At 34.2% G+C, this 24,726-nt stretch overlaps 3 protein-coding genes across 4 annotated transcripts in view; 2 read left to right on the plus strand and 1 right to left on the minus strand.

Annotated features, from left to right (window-relative positions):
• Nucleotides 1–231: 231 nt before the first annotated feature.
• Nucleotides 232–2,315, plus strand: LOC128173672 (uncharacterized). 2 transcript variants are annotated; one of them, XM_052839344.1, is made up of 2 exons: nt 232–430; nt 1,123–2,315. In XM_052839344.1, the coding sequence occupies exons 1-2, from the start codon at nt 232–234 to the stop codon at nt 2,313–2,315; spliced, it is 1,392 nt and encodes a 463-aa protein (XP_052695304.1). The 2 variants fall into 2 exon arrangements, with proteins under 2 accessions (XP_052695304.1, XP_052695305.1); XM_052839345.1 differs by lacking the exon at nt 232–430 and adding an exon at nt 849–960.
• A 379-nt stretch (nt 2,316–2,694) lies between these two features.
• LOC128173671 (uncharacterized) lies at nt 2,695–6,244 on the minus strand. Its single transcript, XM_052839343.1, has 7 exons — nt 6,085–6,244; nt 5,494–5,672; nt 4,960–5,105; nt 4,492–4,711; nt 3,880–4,073; nt 3,548–3,616; nt 2,695–3,360 (listed from the first exon to the last, which is right to left on the minus strand). The coding sequence occupies exons 1-7, from the start codon at nt 6,186–6,188 to the stop codon at nt 2,710–2,712; spliced, it is 1,563 nt and encodes a 520-aa protein (XP_052695303.1). The 5' UTR covers nt 6,189–6,244; the 3' UTR covers nt 2,695–2,709.
• Nucleotides 6,245–16,091: 9,847 nt separating this feature from the next.
• LOC128174059 (uncharacterized) overlaps nt 16,092–24,726 on the plus strand; it is a 60,849-nt gene continuing 52,214 nt past the window's right edge. Inside the window, exons 1-3 of the mRNA XM_052839696.1 lie at nt 16,092–16,109; nt 18,308–18,410; nt 18,519–18,681. Coding sequence (XP_052695656.1) covers nt 16,092–16,109; nt 18,308–18,410; nt 18,519–18,681 — 284 coding nt within the window. The remainder of the gene's footprint in view (nt 16,110–18,307; nt 18,411–18,518; nt 18,682–24,726) is intronic.

Here is a 24,726-nt window from a genome sequence, read left to right on the forward strand (position 1 = left end):
CGGTTTGGTAAATATTGATGTGGTTTGTTACGTAAAAAGAATAATCTTACCGGGACCTGGCTACGCTCTGGTCACAGTAAGAATGGTTTTCGCCCACCGAAATTCCCGCGCGTAGATGGCGCTCGTGTACTATCAGTTATACTTTCGGAACACCTCGCGTGTTACACTAAAAGAAGTTAAAGTGAAAGTGTGCCTGGAGGTCGAGTGTTTTGCTTAAATTATTATCCCCTGATGCCACAATATTGTTGTGTACCGAATTGTACAAACTATGGGGGCCATAAATTCCCAGAAGACATCAATTTACGACAAAAATGGCGCGTGGCCATACGAAGAATGGACCCCCGGACGAAGCGGTTATGGCAACCAGGAAAATACGATGTTGTGTGTTCCTCCCATTTTAGGGACACGGACTACAAAATCACACTATTAGGTTAGAATATATTTTCTTTTAAACGAATGTCATGTTTTTATTAGTTATTTCTGATGAATACTTTTCATGGGATAAATTTTAATCAACTAGGCCTACAATAAACTATAGGCCATATATTTTGTGTACAAATGCATGTATACTACATGTACATGTATGTTTACATTGGTGAAAACCGCGAGCAGAGTTATTATTCACCTCAACAGATAACAATAATAAACAATCAATATAGGACTGTGGTTGTTAAATGCTTTATTTGATTATTTTTGAATTCAACTTAATTTGTTCATTTGTTTACATTTTATTTCAGTTTATTATCCTTTTATTTTGGCTTTGTTTGCTTTGTGGTTTGTTATTATTTTTCAGGGCCTCAAATAACAGAATTTTGATGATAATGAGCTGGATTTCAACTTCTTTGAACAAATATGAGGATCCATTGGTTCCATGAAACATAAGATTCCAATTTTAGTTCAGAATTTTATCTAAAAATCACTTTATTTTGACAAGCTCTAGACATTTCATGCATGTATACGGTACTTGTTTTGTAATTATCAGTTATTTTATGAATCATACGTACATTTCATTTCTTCAAATGAAAAATAAAAACTGAATTTTATGCAAGAGCTTTAAATTGTACATAAAATTCATTGGTATTATGGAGCACTTTAGCAGAAAAAACTTTTTTTTAAATTTAGGTGAACGTCCACGACTGAATAAAGGAGCAGTGCCTTCGATATTCCCATTTGCCCTTTCTTTATATAGTAATGATTTCCTGAATGATGAAAGCCCTAGATGTTTAAGGAAGAAAAACAGAGAAGGCATGCTTGCTACCAACGACCAACATGCATCGGTATGTACAGAAGTTCAGAGTGTTGTCGAAGTAAAAGACACTCCCGAAATTCAGAATTCTTCATCAATCGAGACACCTGAGGAAGACCTGCATGGACAGTTTGATCAGAGTGTGCAGTGTGAACTGAAAACATTTGGTAAATTTTCTGTCAAAAATTTTGAAAATGACCCTAAGATGATTAAGTATTACACTGGCTTTTGTGATTTTGAACAGTTCATATTTTTTTTCAACTGCCTTGGACCTTGTGTTTCTGAACTGTCCCATCAAACAACACTTATGGATCCTAAAGATCAACTTTTCATGGTACTCATGAAGCTGCGACAGGCTAAAGAAGATGTAGAGTTAGCTCTATTTTTTGGCATATCAGAATCTTCTGTGTCGCGCATATTTAATACAAGGCTAAACTTTATGTATTACCAACTGAAAGAGTTATGCATATGGCCATCAAAAGATATTATTCAACAGTTTATGCCTTCTGATTTTGGACGAAAGTTTCCCAACACACGTGTCATTCTTGATGCTACCGAGCTTCCTATTAACAAACCATCGGATGTGAATGCTCAGAGTATCACATGGTCTGCTTATAAACACAAGAACACAATGAAGACTATGATAGGTTGTACACCAAAAGGTGCTGTAAGTTTTGTCTCTAAAGCATATGGTGGATCAGCGAATGACCGACAAATCATTGAAAATTCTGAGCTTCTTAATCCAGATTTGAAAATGTTTGAAAAGGGGGACAGTGTTATGGCGGATCGTGGTATCATGGTTCAAGACCTCTTCGCCTCCCAAGATGTTTATGTCAACACCCCAACGATGTTGAAAGGAAAATCCCAACTGGATCCACAGGAAGTTATCCGCGATCGCAGAGTGGCATCAAAGAGAATACACATAGAACGTGTCATAGGACTCAGCAAGGGATTTAAAATATTAAGACATCCTCTACCACAGAGCAAATTGCACCTTGGCTCAAGAATTGTTTTTGTGTGCTTTTCGTTATCTAATTTTAGGAAATCAATTGTTGATAGAAATGCTTAATATACTTTTTGTGTGACTAATTACTTCATAATCATATGGACAGAAGTGACAAACTTTCAGACAGAAGTCCAGACAAATCATATTTATAGTTTAATGACAAGTGTAGTTTTCTATACTTAGAAACATGCATATTAAACGCAACAGAGTTTTAATGTATTTTATTCATAATTTCATCATTTCTGAAAAACGGTTTCCTTGATATACCCAAACAATAAAGTTTTCATACCATGTAAATTTACAAAGATTTTCATTTCTTTACATGAACAATGTTAAATTATCTGAAAACTCAACCATCACATGACAGAAATGCAAGTAAACATATTTAGAAACACTTGCAGTACTTAAACTAAGCACTTAACCTTATTTTCTCTCTTTCATCAGATAGTATAACAAATCAAAGAGTAGAAGCAATGAAAGGTCTGAAAAACTTGATGTAAAATGTTTCAAGTTTTGGAATAAGTGACCCAGTACAGTATTCCTCATCATAATTGATTTTCTCAACAAACAAGTCACTGAATGTGTACACAACAAAGTAACATGATTTCTTTTGACAAATGTGAAGTTGACCTTGCACTTGATAGTAATAATTGCTTGTCCTTTTCAAAATAATTTCATTTTTCTCATTATAATCTAAAAATCTGAAATGCTTGCCAGGAAGAATCTTCTCATTTCTTCCTGAATATGGACATTTAACTTCTACAAGACAATCATCATACAATAATGCATCTGGTGTTGCACCTAAAAATGGTTTAGATCTTGAAATACATAAACCAACTGGTCTTGTTTTACAGCTGTATCTTGACTCAAATGACTTCAGAGCCTTTGACTCATAATTTTTACCATGTGCCAAGGCACTGTTTTGCATAGCATTGTTAACAGACATCAGATTTTGACATAGTTTTGTGATATTTCTTCGTGAAGTAAGCTTGCAGATTTCTCCAAATCTTGAAGCTGTCAGACGCCAGGATCTGTGATGAAACCATAATTTCGAAGATGCTTGTTGTCGAGTTTCTTTTTCGATTCTCACAACATCTGCTTCAGTTATCTATTTAAAGTTTGAAAGCATATTTATTTTTTTAGTGTTTTCTCTTTACTGTAAAGATCAATTATTTACTCAAACAAATGGAAGTCTTTTACAGGTTAAGAAAGATTCAAATCTTATGTAGATCTATACTGTGACTTTTTTTTAGCCTAGCAAAGATCTTTGATAGTTTGTATAAAAAAAAATTTACCTTGTTTGCTTCATCTACCCAGTACTCTGTCACTGGAATTCTAGTATAATAATGGTCAACAGCTGCAACCTAAAAATTAAACATTTAAGTAAAATTGGTCAGAATTATAAACAGGATAATGTTTTAATCTTTAGGCATGTATCTGGTAAAGTTTAGGCTTGAGCAATAATCATTGGGACACATTCAAACAAATATAACTTTTGGCCAGTTAAGATTTACTTACTAATAGGTTTACAAAGAAATGAAAGTGTTTGTTTTTTTAACGTGTTAATACAAGGAGCTAGATATGCATGTAAAATAAATTATTGTTTAAGAATGGCAAGCAAACAGACCTGTATATTAGCCTTTCCGAAAAGATATCGGAGAGCAATATCTTCTGACGTCATGGAACAGTAGTTGATTAGTAGACTTCTAACATAATCTTGGTAACCTGGCACTTTACGGAATTTTGCAGGACGCGGATCTTCCAAGGACTCATCAGAAGGCCTTTTCCTTGATGGAATACTTTCTGCATCCACTGGGACCCCTATTAATAACCACAAATCAAACATTTATTTCATGTACAAAATGATATTTGGTATTTATTAAATTTAGAAGTACTTAACTAATAAAAAGTGTTCAGTTGAGCTGCTCTATAAATTTAGCCAATGACAATTATACAAATAGATATTGTACCTATGAACAGTTTAAATTTTCAATAATTATAGGTCACTCAGAACTGATGGAGAAAATAATCAACAGTAAAAATGGAAAGACTATGTTATGAATAATCTTTGGGATACAAAACACAAAATAAATACAACTTGGACTTTGGTAGTTAACTTGGATATCTTCTGGTTACATTCCTTAGTTAATAGTGTATACTATGTGTCCAAATAAAATGAAAATATCCTATTACATGTATATATACCAATCCAATTTTGCAATTTGTCTATTGTCCTTACCATGGTAGGTTGCTTTTGGCTTGTGAAAAAGCTGCAGATTTTCAGTGCAGCTTTTGTCTATAACAACACTTCCTGTTTCTGTAAAATGCTGCAGCATGAGTAGCACAGCAGCTAAGTGCTTGCAGGTGCCATGGGGTCCTTTTCCAGCTGGACACTCGCAGTCACTATTCAAGGTATCACCTGTACTTTTGTCCATTTTCAGTTTATAGTTATAAGAAACCTATAAAGTACATTCTTGTTAACAGATAGTTTCAGATATATTGGTTTTCCATAAGAAATAATTTCCTATGGTCTATCAAATTACCCAATTATTTCATGCGGCAATTCTGCAACTTTTTAGAACCTTAATATATTACTGATATATTATGATACAGATTTTTTAAAATCAATTTTAGGTCTTTTGAACTTGATGACATGGAGGTATATATATATTTACAATATTTTGCTATGCTTTAATGAAACTGTTACCTTGTTTTTCATTGCTGCCCCGACAATCCCTGTGAAGTAGATGCTGTTGTCTTTAACAGTAACAGAACATGCCTGCACTCTATTCCCTTGAAACATGGCATTACCCTTTGACACTGCCTTGATGTCCTTTGTAAATTGCTTATCACCTGAAAATATTTAAGAAATATAGACATTTATAAAGCACAACAATACTAAAATGACTTAATTATCACTGTGAACAACAAATTTAATGCCTTCTGGTGTACTATTGTGGAATTTTAGGAGGGACAATTTTTGTAGATTTTGTCATCTTTTCATCAGTGTTAATAAGAAATAGTTTTGTGTATCACAAGTATAACTATTGACCATATAAATTAATTAAAACTGATGATAAAATCAAATTAATTTGTCAAAGATATAATTTAATTGGTGAAAAAGATTTAGGAAATTGAAAAACTCTCATGATTTTTTAGTAATTACAGGGTAACACTGTTACTTCTTCCTGTATAGTTCAGACCACCATTAAGCCTCTCATTCTGAAGTTTAACTTGTTACCTGCCATACGGTAAACAAAGTACTGGTCTATTTGTTCCTTTGTTATTTTTGGCAAGAAAACTTTGTGCTCCTTCTGCAACTGCTGATAGCCTGACACTGGCCAGCCGACGGATACAGGGGCAGGGACACTTTCTAATGGAGGGGGCTGAAAATCTCTGTTCCTGTCATAGGCTTTCAATCTACAAAGTTTTTATAATAAAACGGTCTCTGAATATTTCTTTTTAACATTGCCAATAGTAAAACTCACCTTAACTTGATGTGTAAATAAATATACAACAGAAAATAGACATAGATTTAAAACATAGATTTTAGGAAGCGGTTTTAGTTCGTAGGGTTGCATTTGTAGAGAAAATTCGGGGTTGTGTATAAATACAACAAAAGCTACTGCAGCAAATTAACGTCTATATAAGAAATAATAATAAGTTTTCAAAATACAGTATACGTTCTATGGTGACGTTAATTAATGCAAGCAAGCATAACGTATATCTGTTTACTACAGTGCAGTGCATGTTGCATGACTGTATCGAACTTGTCGGGATGAAAGAGGAACATAGCCATAACAAACTTGAATAAAATAAATAGATCCAATACCTTTCAATAAGATCTGTTTTTCTGCCACCAACACTGGCACCCCTTGTCGCCAATTCAGCTCTCAATTTGGGAACGCTCCATGTCAAATATGACCGCGACGCCATACTTGTATAACCGATAGTACACGAGCGCCACCTAACGGATAATGACGTGGGCGAAAACCATTCGTCCCATTTACACTATAACGTACACTACTTGCAATGTAGCAGCCGCGAAGCGGATTAGCTTCGCGTCGATTCTAAGTCTGTTAAAAATAATCTGCAGAGGAAAAACACATTTTTATACATTACAAACCTTCTTGAGCATGCATATTTAGTTTAGTCCACAAAATATATCCATTTATAATGAGTCGTACCGAGGTATTTTGTTAAAAGACGCGTTTGAATTTGCATGCTATTTTGTCGAAAATCGCACTCGGGATGTCTCGGTCGACCATAAACAGCGAATTTTCAAACATAATGTTAAAAGTGGCAGCGATTTCGTTGCAAAAACAGCTAACGTGCAAGTACCCATTATTGCCGATTGTTATAAAAACAGCAAGATTTCCGCTATCTATTTGTAGTTTTCAGCTACAAACCAAAATAAATAAATAACAGAATTTTTAAGACACTATAAGAGTTGGGAATGAAGAGAATTCAAACAGTTCGGAACACACCTTAACAAAGGTAAGCTATGAACACGTATCTCAGCTGTATCCGTGCGATGACACATGCCACTGAATCTTTGACTTGTAATCCATTTTGATGACGGCATTTTTTGTTTAGGTCCAAATTCGAAGAATATTTACCTCCATGTTATGATATTTGACAAAAATACGCAAGAAACAATTCCTACTACACAATATTTAAGAAAGAAAGCCGAGCGTCTGCTTGCTTGTAAGACGCCATTTTGTTTGCAACCTGAGGTGGATCAAATATTTATCCACACGCACCTGCGTTGTTAATCAGAGGCGTTGCTATTAACTTTCACACACATTATTTTTTTAATGGACACACATAACATATATTTAAAAAGCTTTTAATAAAAAAGCAATGCATTTCTTTAATTTTTAATCATGTGAAGCACATATTCCCCCGTTTGTGTGCAAATGGCCGCAGGGACATTGAAAAGAATATTGCTTATAATATGATTGAATTGCGTTTATGATATAATTTTTTATGTTATATTCTTACATTTTATCTTAAATTGTCTTTATTGATAGATTCTTTTAAAAGTTTGACCTTTTTACCGATTAATTACTGGAAAATAACGAAAAAATATGAGCGGCAATAATGGGTACTCAAACTTCCGGTAAATCAAAGGTCATGAACAGGGTTTAATTTTAGCCAGAAGTAAGTTGATATTGATGAAAATGAAATAAAAATTATTCCTCAAATCAAATGAATGATCAGTGCAGAGATTTGCCTTGAAATTTTTACATGACAGCTTACATGAAGAGAGTAATAGAGAAAAATTGGGCATTTTTCGGCAATAATAGGTACTCGCACGTTAATGTGGTAATATGGGATTATAAAAGAGCAACATTGTATGTATTTGAGACCAATCATATGAAAATTTAGATGAGATACAGTGTAATTTAATTCTTTTATTTGCTACGAAGGGAGTTTATGGGACGAATTCTATCGTTGAACCAGGTCCGTAGGACATTTATCATTTTAATGATAAAACATTCTATCTATTTGTTACGTAGCTTGATTTACCTACATAGCTTTATTTACCTACCTAAAGTATGTTTATTTAGCTACCTTTTTTTAAAATAATTTATTTATGATATACAAGCATACACACAATTACACCCACAAAAACCACACACAAACACACCAACTCACATGCTCGCCTGCATATTTTAGATAGTAAACTCTATGTATAGATGCACTTTAATAACGCTAAGGAGTGGTTACTTGCTTGGAAAAAAACCCCCCAAAACAAGCCAGTAAAAACAAATAGCAAAAAAAAAAGAAAAACAAAACAAAACTAGATACTGTCATTAGACAGGTATACCCGCACCAAGTGTTTGCCCCTATATAACACTATTTAGTACCAGTTTAATTAAAAATGAAGGCCACATGCAAGTTCCGGTAATACATTTAAAAATTATAATTTGCATAACTGAAGGATGAGATCCCTTCCCATGTGATAATACACATGAGCAGCACTTTATGTGCATTTTGGGGTTGAACTGTTTGCATGTGAATTTTAAGTTAATCAATAATCTTTATAACATTTCCTGTCATAAAAAGTATAATGGTCTATATAATTATTACAAACAAAATTAAATTATGCCCCCTCTCCACGGCGGTTGCAGGCTTTATATTTGCTTCTGTGTGCCTACGTGTACATAATCGTGCACGGATTTAGAAAAGGGGTGGGAGTGAGGGGTCCAGACCCTCCCCCCCCCCCCCCCCCCCAAATGAAAATTCATTTACATCAATAGTAACATTACCTCAGACTCCAAATGCCCTTACAGACATGTAATTGCTCTAACCCATTGCACTTCAATGTAAGGTAACATTATTTTGGGGGAAAATATTATATTTATACTCAATAGGAAGTATACATCACAATATGCAGGTGTCCTGCACCACCTTAAAGCTGTTATGATGATCGCCTGATGTCCTGCACCACCTTAAAGCTGTTATGATGATCGCTCAAAGTTTTTGATCGCTAGAAGTGAGTTTAGGGTCCCGATTTTTTTCCCTATATAACTAAGCAAATTTACTCTTGATTTCTCAAACTCTTGATCTCTTGAAACCCTTGATCTCTCGAAGTCAAACTCCAGGGGCCGGTTTCTCAAAAAGGCCTACGTCCAGGCGTAAGCTTAGTCCGAACTAAATCAGGGACTAAACCTCAAAACCGGACTAAGTTGCGTTTCTCAAAAAGGCGGAAACTTAGTCGGGACTAAATTTGGGTTTAAATCTACGCCTGCTAATGGGTAGGCGTAAGTCCTTAGTCTGTGCACAAAAATGGCGAGTGTTTTGTTTTTAAGGCAAAATAAACAGAGAATTTTAATTTTTGGTTTGTTATACGTCTTATTAAGGTAAACATTCACCATTTATTGAAATATTTGTACATGTACGTATAACTTTAAAAAATACCTGTTGTTCGATAACTGTTCCTATTTTTAAATAGATTAAGATTAAATCAATTTGATAATTCATGGGCTTACCTTGTTATTAATAAACACATATAATATACAATACTTCTCGTTAATGAAATCTATATTTTAAGTATGAAGAATTAAAGATGGGTATACCCCGATAGATGATATAAACACAATAATTAAAAAGTTGCTGTACTTTTAAATTAAACATGTATTCCCCAACAAGATAGATGTATACATAAGTATGAATAGATTATTGATTTTTAAATCAATACTCAGTAAGCTTAGACTGGAATTTAATGATTCTAATCAAATTTGACGTTTACAGTTGTAATTTGTCCTTGTGTGTTGTTGTATATTCTATACCTACATGTATACTACTTACAACTTTACAACACATATACATTCTCATTTTCATTTTTTTTACTCCTAGTATCTTAACAAAACCGTATGAAAGCTACATGTATTTTGAATGTTTATGAACTCGCATTTAGATACATGTACAATCAATTTTTGTTAAAATATTACTTAAAATATGTTTTAAAAGCGTGCAGAGTGTGTATCAATTGTAGATCTATTGACATGCGTTTGTCGAGGTTCTTGAAGATTCTAAAATTTCACATGCACACCTTGAATTTTCGGAGCTCAAATTAATTCATTTATTTTATTAATTCTAGGATTAAGTGTTCAATTTCCTTCATATTAGACGTCGATTGTAATTCTTTTTAAATAGGAATGGTTTACATGTACTATGGATGATCTTCGTGCATATGCATATGTGTTGTTTATTTGTACTCATTTAACTGAATTGGTATTTAATTACTTATATTTACATTCTACTGTGTTTTCCCATTAAATTCTGTGATCTTCAAATGCCTCTAAATGCAACAAGTAGTCAAAGGTCAAATTGACAAGTTTTATTATGACGTCACAAACGTTGAACGCTGTAAACTGCAACGTCACAAGCGAAAATCAAAGTTCACGCTTGTGGCTGTTACTGTGGCTCTTCCATTAATATTAACTTACCCTTAGGATAAGATCGGAATTTTAAGGTATAATTCATATTTGCAGACAAGGGAAGAAGTTAAAAAATGTAAATATAAGCATTAAATCATGATTTTGTGAAGTATACACTCTCATAACTGCCGCGGTGTGTGCATACAAATTTTCATAACGCGCTAATGCGCGTTACTCAATTTGTATGCACACACCGCGGCAGTTATGAGAGTGTATACTTCAAAAGATCATGATTCAATGCTATAGAATTCATGATAGTTTTGTTTCATCATATTTTTAAAGATGTATGTATATCAAGGGATCTTTCAAAACTATTATCATTTGAATCGCAGAAAATGAAGAATTGTTTCCATATCACTGTCTACATTCTTTCATTATTGGAACAGAGGATGGAACTTTTCTTCCTTTTGTAGACATGGACAAGGTTCATGTAATGTTAGTTATACAGTAAATATTTTCTATTTCAGTTGGTTGCTGTTTATAACCTATGGACATATTATTTTCTATAAATAATATAGTGTTAGGGTAAAAAAGAATCAAGCCTTATCCCAGCATCTGAAAGTGTCTAAATATCTACATGAAGCATACTTATCATTCTGCAGATGTATGCGGGTATATCTACTGTACCCTGTCCCTGTATTCTATAAATATTTGAAGTTTACACGAACATTGGAGTTAATTTCTATGTATTGTTTCGTTCAATTGATATGTACGATTGTGCCTCAACATCATCTACAATGCATTGAATCATATATTTGGTTTCTGAATCCTCTTATATATGCCTTTTTCATATCAACTGTTTTCTCTAAAATTTCATTATGTTAAGAATAGTGATGGGCCGATTATCGCCGACAATCGAAAGTCGGTCGCTAAATGTCTCCCGATGTCGATGATCGATTAAGATTTTCATAATCGATTATTTAAAAAAAAATTTAATACAAACGTAATACATTCTTCGTACGACTTGACTTTTTTTTTCAAACATCAAAACGAAAATAGGTTTAATCAAAATGGCGGCGCGATGTGCAAGCGCAAATGCCACTAATCAAGATCCCAACAATAACATGACTCAGGAAATATTTCCATTTCCAAATACAAACTTTAAATCCACGGTGTGGAAGTATTTTGGATTGTTGACTTGCTCATTTTCTTGAATAAAAACCTTGAAATGTACTGGTGAAACATTGAAGTGGTATGTCATGTGACTCGGCCAGTAGTAAACTTTCTAGTCACGATGTTTAAATGTTAAATTGTTTTGGTTTAATGTTTTTGAAATAGGATTTGAACTCTGAATTTCAAATTAATTTGTTATATTTTAAATTGTTTATGTTTATTGTTTGAAGTTTGAACTTGTTTCTAACTTCCTAGTCACTATAAATGGTACAATTCCTAGTTTTCTTTTATTCTAACCAGGTGCAGTAAATAAGATTGTATGTGCATACATGTAATAATATATAAATTTTATTAACATATTTGATTTATTTGAAAAAATATTAAATAATTTCAAACAACTGAAGCAAGTATATATTACTGTATATACAACGCAAGACGCAAGTTTTTGTTCAGAGTTTCATTCAATTTAACATAATTTGAAAATTTTCGATTATTTAATCGATTATACACTTTCGATTATTTCCGATAATCGATTATGAAAATTGTCCGATTTCCCATCACTAGTTAAGAAGTGTATAGGCATTTGTTCTACTTTCATAAATACACACTGTTATGAGTGACTTGAACTATGCACAGTGGTATAGAATAGCATGCATACTTTCGGGACATGTACTATATATATGAATTGGAAAATTGATCCACCACATATAATCATAGCCTCAAAGCAAAACAAAATAGGATATGCGCATGCTTAGTACTCAGCAGAGATGTCTAAGTTCTTCTACATTTAAACCCTAACTTACGCCTCTTTCAGAAACGCAACTTAGACCCGACTAAATATTGGCGTAAGTTCGTTAGTCGGACTAACTTAGGCCCAGATTTACGCCTTTTTGAGAAACGGGCCCCAGTCCCATTATTCATAATGTATAGTTTTTAGCTCACCTGAGCTGAAAGCTCAAGTGAGCTATTCTAATCACTTTTTGTCCGTCGTCCGTCTGTCCATCCGTCTGTCTGTCCGTCCGTCTGTCTGTCCGCCTGTAAACTTTTTACATTTTGAACTTCTTCTCTAAAACCACTTATCCAATTTCAACCAAATTTGGCACAAAGCATCCTTATGGGAGGGCGAATATAAATTGCAGAAATAAAAGTCCGATCTGTATTCAAAGCGGAGAAAACCTTGAAACTGTAGAAAAAGGGGGGTGCATTTTTAAAATTCTTCTTCTCAAGAAATACCGATTCCAATTCAATGTAGTTTAGCATAAATTATCTTTATGGGAAGGAAAATATAAATTGCAAAAATTAAGGTCTAATTCTGTTTGAAATCTGAGTTATTACGAAAATAATAATAAAGGAAAGGCGTGTTTCAATCAGTTTAATAGCTTCGGATTCGGCATCCAGTAAAATGGGTGGACAAGACTTGGCGTGGGCAAAACAAAAGATTGGCAGTTATTAATCTGCCATTCTCATTAAAATTTCAGGATATTTGATGGACCAGTATATTTGTATTTGCTGTAAATATTGCTGTAAATAATGCGTATTTGGAATTGACAATTGCCGATCTGCCCAGGCTTTTATTTTGCCACGGCCTGGGTTTGCGTACCCATTTTACCAAGACTCGTATTCCATACTTCTCAAACGAGGTTCTTTGTTTAAAGCAGCCATGACGTTTTACGAAAAAGGGTCGATCTGACTATGATGAATTTGCTTGTTGTGCAACAGTTCTCGAATGAAGGGAAATTTTTGAAACATGCAAAATATATTGGTGCTGATTTTGTGAAGTAAATTGAGGCTAAATATTTCAATGCGTTGACAGTTTTCACACATGACGTTGGTGTTAGCTTGTTCTGATTTTCGTTTCGTTTTCATTATTTATGCTTTGTAACCTGGGAACTATCGTCTGTATCAGAGACTTCGGTAAATCAAACAGTTAACTGTTAACCTGCGCAAATTAAGCAAAATCTGATGTATCAAAAAAGTACTGAAATACAATTCATTCTATCGGTAATTCGGCATTATCTTTTGCGTAATGGTAGATTAATGCAATAGGTTTTGTTGAGATGCTCGGCATTTTCTCGAGTTTATTCAGTTTAAATAGAGTTTGATATCGCTGTCGGAAATATGTAGGTATATACATGTATATATATGATTCATTTCGAAAAAATAAATTGTGTTCTTTATTTGTTATAGTGCATGTTTCTTGTGTTTAATTGTTTACAATTTCTATTTACTAACCATATTTGAGTGTTAAGCTTCGAATTATAAGCAAGATACAGAGATTTGCTCACAATTCTATGTTTGTACACAGATCTTAAAAACTAAATATTAAAAAAGTAAAAAAATTGTCAATATTTATTAAGAAAATTTTCAAAGTCTGTTCTTCCAGAAACCAACTTTAACAACTTATTGTATTGTAAACTTAACCTTTTTTAGCTCACCTGAGCCAAAGGCTCAAGTGAGCTTTTCTGATCACAATTTGTCCGTTGTCTGTCGTCGTTGTTGTAAACTTTTCACATTTTCATCTTCTTCTCAAGAACCACTGAGCAGATTTCAACCAAATTTGGCAAAAACACCACTAGGTGAAGGGGATTCAAGTTTGTTCAAATGAAGTGCCACGCCCTCTTTAAAGGGGAGATAATTGAGAATTATTGAAAATTTGTTGGTATTTTTCAAAAATCTTCTTCTCAAAAACTATTCGGCCTGAAAAGCTTAAACTTGTGTGTAGGCATCATTAGGTAGTGTAGATTCAGGTTTGATCAAATCATGGTCCCTGGGGGATAGGGTGAGTCCACAATAGGGGGATCATGTTTTACATAGGAATATATAGAGAAAATCTTCAAAAATCTTCTTCTCAAAAACTATTAGGCCAGGAAAGCTCAACTTTAAGTGGAAGCATCCTCAGATAGTGTAGATTCAAGTTTGTTCAAATCATGGTCCCCGGGGGGTAGGGTGGGGCCACAATAGGGGGATCAAGTTTTACATAGGAATATATAGAGAAAATCTTTAAAAGTCTTCTTCTCAAAAACTATTAGGCCAGGAAAGCTCAAATTTGAGTGGAAGCATCCTCAGATAGTGTAGATTCAAGTTTGTTCAAATCATGATCCCTGGGGGTAGGGTAGGGCCACAATTTGGGGATCAAGTTTTATATAGGAATATATAGAGAAAATCTTTAAAAATCTTCTCAAAAACTATTAGGCCAGAAAAGCTCAAATTTGAGTGGAAGCATCCTCAGATAGTGTAGATTCAAGTTTGTTCAAATCATGGTCCCCGGGGGTAGGGTGGGGCCACAATCTGGGGATCAAGTTTTTTATAGGAATATATAGAGGAAATCTTTTAAAAATCTTCTTTTCAAAACTATTTGGCCAAGAAAGCTCAAATTGGCATGTAACCATCCTTAGGAAGTGTAGATTCAAGTTTGTTCAAATCATGGTCCCTTGGGGTAGGGCGGGGTCACAATGGGGGATGAATTTTTATAGATAGAGAAAATCTTAAAAAGTCTTCTTCTCAAAACTATTAGGCCAGGAAAGCCCAAATTTGAGTGGAAGCATCCCCAGATCATATAGATTCAACTTTGTTTAAATAATAGTCGAGGGGTAGGGTGAGGCCACACTGGGAGATGAATTTTTACTTATCACGGTCCCGCCCTACCACTAGGGACTGTGATTTTGCAAACTTGAATTTACACTACCCGAGGATGCCTCTACACAAGTTTAAACCTTTTCTGGCCAAACAGTCGATGGCGGTTTGAATTTTTACATAGGAATATAATGAGAAAATCTTTAAAAGTATTCTGGGAAAGTTTTCGGTTCAAAACTCAGTACTTAGTGTGAAAGCACAGGTTATGCAGATTTAAGTTTGATGAAACCATGATTCCCTAGAGAAAAGTGGGGCCATGAAATGGGGGGGGGGGGGGGTATATAGGAATAGAGAAAAATCTTCTTACAGGTACAACAACAAAAGGGGATTGGTATTTACCAAAAAATAAGAGGTGGATAAAAATTGGCAGATTTTCAATTTTTTTTAGCAAGATCTACTGTACTCAGTTGTCAAGATATTTTGATACTGTAATGCTAATTTGATCAGAATTAAGGCAATTGTTGCTCAGGTGAGCGATGTGGCCCCTGGGCCTCTTGTTTACTCTAGATACCTCGAAGTGGTTGTTTATTCAGGCGACACTTGTCCTGCAATGTGATAATTGTTTGATGATTGACCATATTGATACCTAATTTATAATTAACACTGACCGTTTCACGACAATTTGGAGATGCGGTGAACATTAGAAATAAATTCAGACGAAGAGAAAACATTTTAATTATTCACAAAAACTGAAATATTATTATAAAAGATGCTTTTTCTTGTATGCAAGCATTTTTATATATTGCTGATTCTTTAAAGTTGTTTAGACTTTAGCCCCTGGACGCTTCTGGGGCCTCACAGGGGGTTCACAGTGTGATGTAGGTTTATATCCTGTATATAAACAATTGTTAAGGGTCTTTTTGAGAACTGCAATGCTGAATGCGATATGACTATAAAGTCATCCTGTTAGAAAAAGGACTTGATTATAAATATAAGAATATTCAGGGGGAAACAGATTTTTTTGTATGGGATCTACATGTATTATACCACATTGTCCAGATATTTAGTATTATGACTCCATGAAGCTGATTTTATCGTGCCTATTGTTGCTCAGGTGAGCGATGTGGCCCTTGGGCCTCTTATTTATACAGGATCTACATATATTATACCACATTGTCCAGATATTTTGTATTATGACTCCATTATGCTGATTTTTGCTCAGGTGAGCGATTTGGCCCATGGGCCTCTTGTTTTTGACTGATAACCGTTAAGAATGATGTTTCAAGTTGGTGTGGTCTAAAGCTTTTTTAGGTCACCTGAGTCACTCAGGTGACCTATTGCAATTGGTCTTCGTCCGTCGTCGTGCGTTGTGCGTTGTGCGTCGTGCGTCGTGCGTTAACTATTTTACATTTTTAACTTCTTCTTGAAAACTACTAGGCCAATCGTTACCATTTTTGGTGTGAAGCATCTCTATGGTAAGAAGAATCTAAATTGTGAAATTTATGGCTCTACCACCCCTGGGGTGCCACGGGCGGGGCCAAATATGCAAAAAAAGCCAAATTTTCAAAAATCTTCTTCTTTAATTCAACACATGTGAGGAAAAAACTGAATGCATGGTTATGATGTCCATGAGGCCCTCTACCAAAATTGTGAAATTTATGGCCCCTGGGTCAGGGGTTCAGGCTCTAGGGTGGGGCCAATATGGCCATATAGTAAAAATGTATTAAATCATAGAAAATCTTCTTCTCTACTACCATATATATTTGTTAAAAACTAAATGCATGATTATGATGTCCATGAAGCCCTCTTCCTAAATTGTGAAATTCTTGACCCCTGGGTCAGGGGTTCAGGCTCTAGGGTGGGGCCAATATGGCCAAATAGTAAAAATGTATTAAATCTTAGAAAATCTTATTCTCTACTATCATATATATTTGTTAAATACTAAATGCATGATTATATTGTTCATGAAGCCCTCTACCAAAAATGATAAATTCATGACCCCTCGGTCAGGGGTTCAGGCTCTAGGGTGGGGCCGATATGGCCAAATAGTAAAAATGTATTAAATCTTAGAAAATCTTCTTCTCTACTCTCATATATATTTGTTAAATACTAAATGCATGATTATGATGTTCATGAAGCCCTCTACCAAAAATGATAAATTCATGACCCCTCGGTCAGGGGTTCAGGCTCTAGGGTGGGGCCGATATGGCCAAATAGTAAAAATGTATTAAATCTTAGAAAATCTTCTTCTCTACTCCCATATATATTTGTTAAAAACTAAATGCATGGTTATGATGTCCATGAAGCCTTCTACCTTAATTGTGAAATTCATGACCCCTCGGTCAGGGGTTCAGGCTCTAGGGTGGGGCCGATATGGCCAAATAGTAAAAATGTATTAAATCTTAGAAAATCTTCTTCTCTACTCCCATATATATTTGTTAAAAACTAAATGCATGATTATGATGTCCATGAGACTCTCTACTAAAATTGTGAAATTCATGACCCCTTTGTTAGGTGTTCATGCTCTAGGGTGGGGCCAATATGGCCATATAGTAAAAATGATTTAAATCTTAAAAAATCTTCCTCTCTACTCCCACACATGTGGGCAAAAAACTGAATACATGGTTATGATATCCACAATCTCCTTTACCTAAATTGTGAAATTCATGGCCCCTGGGTCAGGGGTTCAGGACATGAGGGGGGGAGGGCAATATGGCAATAAAGTGTTAATGCATATAATGTTTAAAAATCTTCTTCTCTATTCTCACACATCTGTATAAAAAAAACCGACTAATAATTATGTTTACCAGGAAGTCCTCTACTGAAATTTTAATTTTCATGTCCCCTGGGGTATGGGTTTTGACTCTAGGGCAGGGCCAAAATGGATGTATAGATGTTAATGCATATAACGTTAAAAAATTATCTTCTTTACTCCCACACACCTGAAAGGAAAACTGAATTCATTATTTTGTAGACCAGATCTTTTAGTTTTTCACCAAAATTATAGGTTTCACAGTTCTTTTTGAATTAAATGTGGTTGTCATTACAAATTTATAATTTTTCTACTCCAGTATGAAACCTAATTAATTATAGATGCATATATGAGACTCCATGACAAGTTTTTGTATTGGATATATGCTACTCAGGTGACCCTTAAGGCCAATTGGCCTCTTGTTTTTTTTAAATCAGGGTTACGGCATTTGTTGTTAAGGTAAGCAATGTTGCCCCATGGCCTCTTGTTAAAGATATTTAATTGAGTACTCATTAACCCTTTCAAATTCTTGAATTTTTACTTGTTATGAGGGGTATAGTGATATAAAAAATGCTTAATGCATTAAATATGGAAACATAACAAACAAGTATTACATAAATATGGATTAATAATATATTAAATATTTCTATGTGTTCATTTTATTGCAGGTAGCCAGTTCTGAGTATGATGCGAAAAAAGAGGCAGAGGAATTTGTAAGGGAAAAGAAAGACAAAAAATGCCTGAGAGTTAGACATATTGATGATGTCATTGGTTAGTACAGATGTCTAATTTGATTGTACCTGGTAGTTTGTTTTATTTTTGGAAAATCTGAATGTTTAAAGTTGAATGAGTAGTAATTGACATTGATTTTCCTTATAGGTAAAGGTGTTTTTGCACTTAGAGATTTCTCCAAAGGGGAGTTTTTGCTTGAGTATGCTGGGGAGCTTTTAAGGTTTGCAGAAGGCAGAAAGAGAATGAAGGACTACCCCTTGAATTTAGGAAGTTTCATTTACTTGTTTAGTTTCAAGGACAAACAATTTTGGTATGTATTTATTAGGGTGTTTAAAATAAATTCGATGTAATGTAACATGAGAATTTAAAACTTACGAGGGAGGGAGGATAAAAATAAATGAACAAAAATTTCAAACAAATTTGTATTTATTGAAAGTCAGTCAGTTACCAATACATCAACACTGTCATATAATACATATGGTAGAATTCAGTCCATGTTAAGTCTTACATTTTCCAAGCAAATACTTTTGTGTAATTTGGGTTTATGTCCTTTCTGTGAAATTTTAAATTTCCTTTTGTGGAAAATGTTGCGCAACATATGTGACTCGCAGGTTATCATTATTATTTTTATAAATAGACATTTTAAAATTTAACATATCAGAGCTGAGTTGTAAGATTCACTGTACCTACTCCTTTGAAGAAGGGAGGGCGTATTGCTTTGCTGCTGTCTGTCGGTCTCATGGTCGGTCGGTCCACCAACAGTTTCTGTTCATTTTCTTTGCAAAGGATAAACATATTGAAATGAAATTTGGTATACAGGTTTATCATGATAATATCTAGGTCAAGTTCGATATTGGGTATGATCAAGCAATTTTCGACAGAGTTATGGCCCTTGGTCTTAGAAAAATTTGAGTTATTTGTAGTTTCCGCTCATTTTCTTCGCATAGGATAAACATATTGAAATGAAATTTGGTATACAGGTTTATCTTGATAATATCTAGGTCAAGTTTAATATTGGGTAAGATCGAGCAATTTTCGACAGAGTTATGGCCCTTGGACTTAGAAAAATTTGAGTTATTTGCAGCTTCCGTTCATTTTCTTCGCATAGGATGAACATATTGAAATGAAATTTGGTACACAGGTTTATCATGATAATTTCCAGGTCAAGTTTGATATTGGTTAGATCGAGCAATTTTCGACAGAGTAATGGCCCTTGGACTTAGAAAAATTTGAGTTATTTGCAGTTTCCGTTCATTTTCTTTGCAGATGGTGCACATATTGAAATATCTAGGCCAAGTTTGATTTTGGGTATGATAGAGCAATTTCCAACAAAGTTATGGCCCTTGGACTTAGAAAAATTCGAGTTATTTGCAGTTTACGTTCTTTTTCTTTGTGGATGTTTCCAAGGGAAGGGGGCATAAGTGTTTCACTAACATCTCTTGTTTTAATTAAAATGGGTAGTAATTTCAGTTGTTCATGAACTACTTTAAAAAATATATTCTACAAACCTCGTTTTGGGGCGAAAGTTGGTTCAGCATGGTTCATGCCCTGTGACTTTAATAACCGACATCGTACAATCTTGAAATAAGATTCAACTTTGATCATGTGTTGATCCATTATTGTTCGTTTTTAAATGGTTTTTTTACTTCGATAGTGGCATAGACTCTCATTTTCTTTGTATGATGAATAATGAATACCCCGATACTGTTTTTGTGCATGTTTTTCTCTTACACAGGATGTAGAATTAAGCCGCTAAATGAAAACCTACATGGAACGACTTTTACAAATCTGGGTTTGCTTATTTTTTTCAAAACAGCATTTTGGCTGAAACTTAGGCGCACGGGTTGTGTTAAATGTAGAATTAATTTTGAACAGCCTTAGGAAAGAAAGAACACCTAAATTATTAATGAAATATTGTAATCTGAAAAAAGTTGTAACAACCAGTGGAAAATACAAAAAATGATAGTCAAATGCAACATCATCATTTTTAATTGTAGAAGTAATTATATTCAGAGAAATGATTATCTCAAAGTGATTCATTTTGAAAATATTCTTTATGGGTCCAAAGGAACCCTCTTAATCTTAACTTTGAGTCCCAAGCAGAAAACAATGAGTCCATATTTTATTCCACGATGAACATCAAACAAGCTCTATTTATTAAAATCAAATTCTAAATGACCATACTAAGAGACAGACTAAGTGCCGTCACTGGAACCGTTCCAAGTTTTCAGCATTCCTTACAGCATGAACCTCTTTGTTGATATTAATTTCACTTGTGCACTTTTTCATAAACTCTGGTTAATCTGTCCTAGTTGAGGAGGAATTTTATCAGTTTTATTCGGTGGCATCATGATCAACATCAATATCCGCTGTAATGTAATATATCATTGGATATGATTGGTTAATCACTAAGTCTTGACCAATGAGATTTTGGCTTTTGAAGGCAGGGTTGTCTTTAAAAATTGAACTAGAAGGAAGAAATAAAAAAGTAGAAGGGGGGGGGGGGGGTCTGGGGGTCTTGCTTATAGCTACATTGTGTTGAAATGCAATAATAACCATGTAATTATGGCATTATAGGCAGGGGAATTCCCCGCCTCCCAGGTCTTAGAAACAACCCTGTTGTAGTGTGTTTTAGTTATTCGGAACATTTCGGGCATCTACTTAGTAGGTTAAGAAAGGAACAATCAATGTTCTGGAACTTCTTAGCGAAAAAATGTGTATATGTATATTTCTAAATTTAATGCGTTGTTTGAAATGCATATATAATGAAGTATGTGTCCTGAGCAAAATTTGTGCATATTTTATGCAGGACCCATGTCAAAATGAATCACTGATCTCAATGCATCAAGCAGTTCAAGTTCAAAGTCGTCTGCAAACACACTAGCCAAATCACTGAGATTTTCTGTACCAATTTCATTTTCAGTTTTTGATGGTTGCTGTCCAAAAGTGTTAATAAGAATCTCTGATATTTTCCTCTTCTTCCCATTGCTGATGAAATGGGAGTAAGATTTGAGAGAGGTCTCTGATTTATGTCCAGAAACTTTCATAATGCGACGGCCAACATCCAGCACAGTATTACGGTACTTGTAACACGCACCGGATGATTATTCTACACTTTAGAGAGTTTTCCTACATTTGAAATATTGGACATAAAGCTTGACAATGATTTTTCCCAAAAGGTGCATTTGTATACCACACATTGTCATCAAATGAGAAGGAATCTGTAGGTCGCTGCCAGAAGTCATCCTTGTTTGGGTTCAACTTTGATACATACTTTTCGAAAGAAAACACAGGGCAGTTCATGTTTCCTGGAGAAAAAATTTGAGGAAAACAATCTATAAATTCTTCATAATCATGATAATAGCTATGTACCATATATATTGTTCGCCTATAAGTCGGTTGTCTTTTTTCAAGTTTATTTACAAGATTTTGCCATTGACCCTCTTATAAGTCGGGTATCTTTTTCTGGATAATCAGTCTATAAATTCTCAATCAAATTAGCACATTTTATCAAGCAAGACTATATTCTAGATAAAATGTATGGGTGTTTGACCCCTCTGTCATCATTTCTAGATGCATTTTAAAAGTGTTGTGTTCAGTTATATAAGACATCTATCCTGGAATGATAACTTTCGATTTTGGACGCCATTTTTTATGGCTTACGGCCATCTAGTTGCCGGGTAATCTTTACGGCAAAGAGTTCAGTTATCTGAACATGCGCGACAAAAAATAGTTCTATTCGAATGTTGCAAAGTTAACTGTTTGTTGTTCACAATAAATATCTTTTAGCAAGATTATATTTTCCATATGTTATTATCACTTATGTTATTGTAACCATGCTTTCCGCTATGCATACATGTATTATAAGCAAAAAATCTTTTCCCAATTATTTCAGATCCTAACAGTGATAAGTAAATGTAAATTTGTCGTTAATTCGTTCAATCTTCATAAAAACGTTTGCACCCACAGGGAGCGTCGGTAACTTCGATCGACATCGATCTCAGCAAGGGGGAAAGTGTTTAACGGTTAAAGACTGAACTTATGATTGAGATATATTGAAACTGGGATTATAAATCGGTAATAAATGCGTATATAGAGGGGCAATTACTACTTGTTTTAATATAATGTGCCTTCTTCGACATCTCCGCCATTATCGAATGTTAGGGATTTTCCAAGATCTAAAAATAGCACAATGTTCCCTCGATGGAGTTACCTTGGTTGTGCTATTATTGAACTGTTTATTTGTCGTAAAAATATTGGAAACTTGAGACCAAATGTACTCAAATAAGAAAACAATATACAGTTAAGCTTGATTGCAAGTCATATACGGAAGCGATGTCATATTACTATAACATAGAGACATCGTATAGTATGCCTCTGAAAATGACTGTGTACACATGTAATGTGAAGAGAGATTGACTGCAAAGTTAAAGTGCAGTAATTAATTTTAATTAAATTTGGTGTCAAAACAAGTTTGCTGTAATTGAATAGTTCTGCCTGTTTCTTGCCCCCCCCCCCCCCCCCCCCCCTTCCAAAGAGTTTATCTCTGTACAAAGGGAAAAAAAATAAAACAGAAGGTGTTAGAACTGCCTTGTGAATCTATATTTCTTATAAAAGCTTGTGAAGGTCAGCCTCTTAAAAAAGTAGAAAAAACCCAGAAAAATATGAATGAATATACACTTATGAAATACAAATAAAATGGAATAATACTTGTTGGTGTAGATTTCATGAGAATTCATTAATTATAGTACATAACATGCAGTACTTTTCATCATTTGGTTATATTATTTTTACGCGCAGTGATTTCGCGCTGGCTGTGGCGCTGTTACATCGCACCTTGCACCAACTCTCGCGCAAGTTCATAGTGCGTAGGAATACAAGGTATACTTATATTTGAGAGCATGTTGGTTTTAAGTGTTTTTTGTGTCCTATATCGTTGTATGAATTTACAGTTAATGTACTTCAGTCGTTGGATAAAATTAAGGAAAGAAGCAAATTGTCTCATATTGGAGTTTGAGTCTGACATCATCATAATTATTTCATGCAGTCTATGATTTTCCTAAAAGCAATGGTGGTTTCAACTAATTGATAAAAGAGGCGTCTAGATTTCAATCCTGTCTTTTTCGGTCACTAAGGTTCGACCAATCAACAAATGGGGCATGTTGATATCGGTCCTGTTAATTTCTATAGATCTATGAATTACATTTAGCTAGTTACTTTCTATAGAGCTATAAATAAACTAAAGTTTTTCGTAAGAAATAGAGGGAATCATACTCGATCCATGTAAATATAGTCATATCAAACCCGTAAGCCATTATGGCCCTTCAGGCCTTTGATTTTTATTAATACACTTGGTATTATAGCTCTAAAACTATTTAAAATACTGTTGAAAATAAAATTATAGTGATTTTGATCCCCTGTTGACTGATTAAGATAGTATAGCCCCTTTTAAAACTAGTGTGTTAGCTTGTGTTGTTTTAGGTGACATGCCACCTACAGCCACCAATATAGCGCTATTATCACCTCAGGTGAAATTAATTATGAATAATTATAAAACGATCTTTATTTTTTTTAAACAGACCAGCATTTATTTTAGTGTTTAATTTTTAAGTATTAAACAGAAATTGCTGTTCTGTATAAATCCAGCTAGATCGCTTGTAAACGCCATGTTTTTTAATAGTTTTCTGTAAAGAGAGTTTTCTTTCTTGAAATTTTTAACTTTCGATTTTGGACGCCATTATTTTATTTAACACTCATTACAACTTGATTATAGCTCAAAAACTAGTTTAAATGCTACTGGAAATAAAATGACAGGTATTTTATCCCATACTGACCGATTAGGGTTGGTAATTAGCCCCTTACACTCAGTGTTGGCTTGTATTGTCTTTAGTACAGTTAGCTATTATCACCTCTGGCGTAAATAATTACAGTTGAAACTTTCAATGCATTTATTAATGTATTTATCTTTTTAGTAATTAAAATATAAACATGTCAAATATAGGGACCACAAGTCAAAAGTTGGAAGCAAATTGGCACCCAGAAACGAAGATTTACCCAGTGGAAAAACTATCTGATTGTATGTCATGCCTATAAGTCGGACCCCTACTTTTTGTTCAAATTTCTACTCCCAAAATACCGACTTATAAGCGAGAATATACGGTAGTAGTAATGGTAATTAAAATTTTTTTAACATACAGGTGACACTCGATGGCTCGAACTTCGATCTCTCAAAGTTCTTGATCTCTCGATGTGAAGTCACAGTCCCGATATTTTTACTTTTGATCTCTCGAACTTTGATCTCTCGAAGTTCTTGATCTCTTGAAGTAAAACCTGGGTCCCGTTATACATATTTCAT

This window comes from Crassostrea angulata, chromosome 2, assembly GCF_025612915.1.
Source record: "Crassostrea angulata isolate pt1a10 chromosome 2, ASM2561291v2, whole genome shotgun sequence".
NCBI classification, from domain to species: Eukaryota; Metazoa; Mollusca; class Bivalvia; order Ostreida; family Ostreidae; genus Magallana; species Magallana angulata.

Excerpts from the sequence above, each read along its gene's own strand:
- LOC128173672 (XM_052839344.1), top strand. The coding sequence starts at position 232 with ATGCCACAATATTGTTGTGTACCGAATTGTACAAACTATGGGGGCCAT. Across the intron at positions 431-1,122 it reads CTACAAAATCACACTATTAG|GTGAACGTCCACGACTGAAT; the intron begins GTTAGAATATAT and ends TTTTAAATTTAG.
- LOC128173671 (XM_052839343.1), bottom strand. The coding sequence starts at position 6,188 with ATGGCGTCGCGGTCATATTTGACATGGAGCGTTCCCAAATTGAGAGCT. Across the intron at positions 5,673-6,084 it reads AAAACAGATCTTATTGAAAG|ATTGAAAGCCTATGACAGGA; the intron begins GTATTGGATCTA and ends AAAACTTTGTAG. Across the intron at positions 4,712-4,959 it reads GGGCAGCAATGAAAAACAAG|GTTTCTTATAACTATAAACT; the intron begins GTAACAGTTTCA and ends TGTACTTTATAG.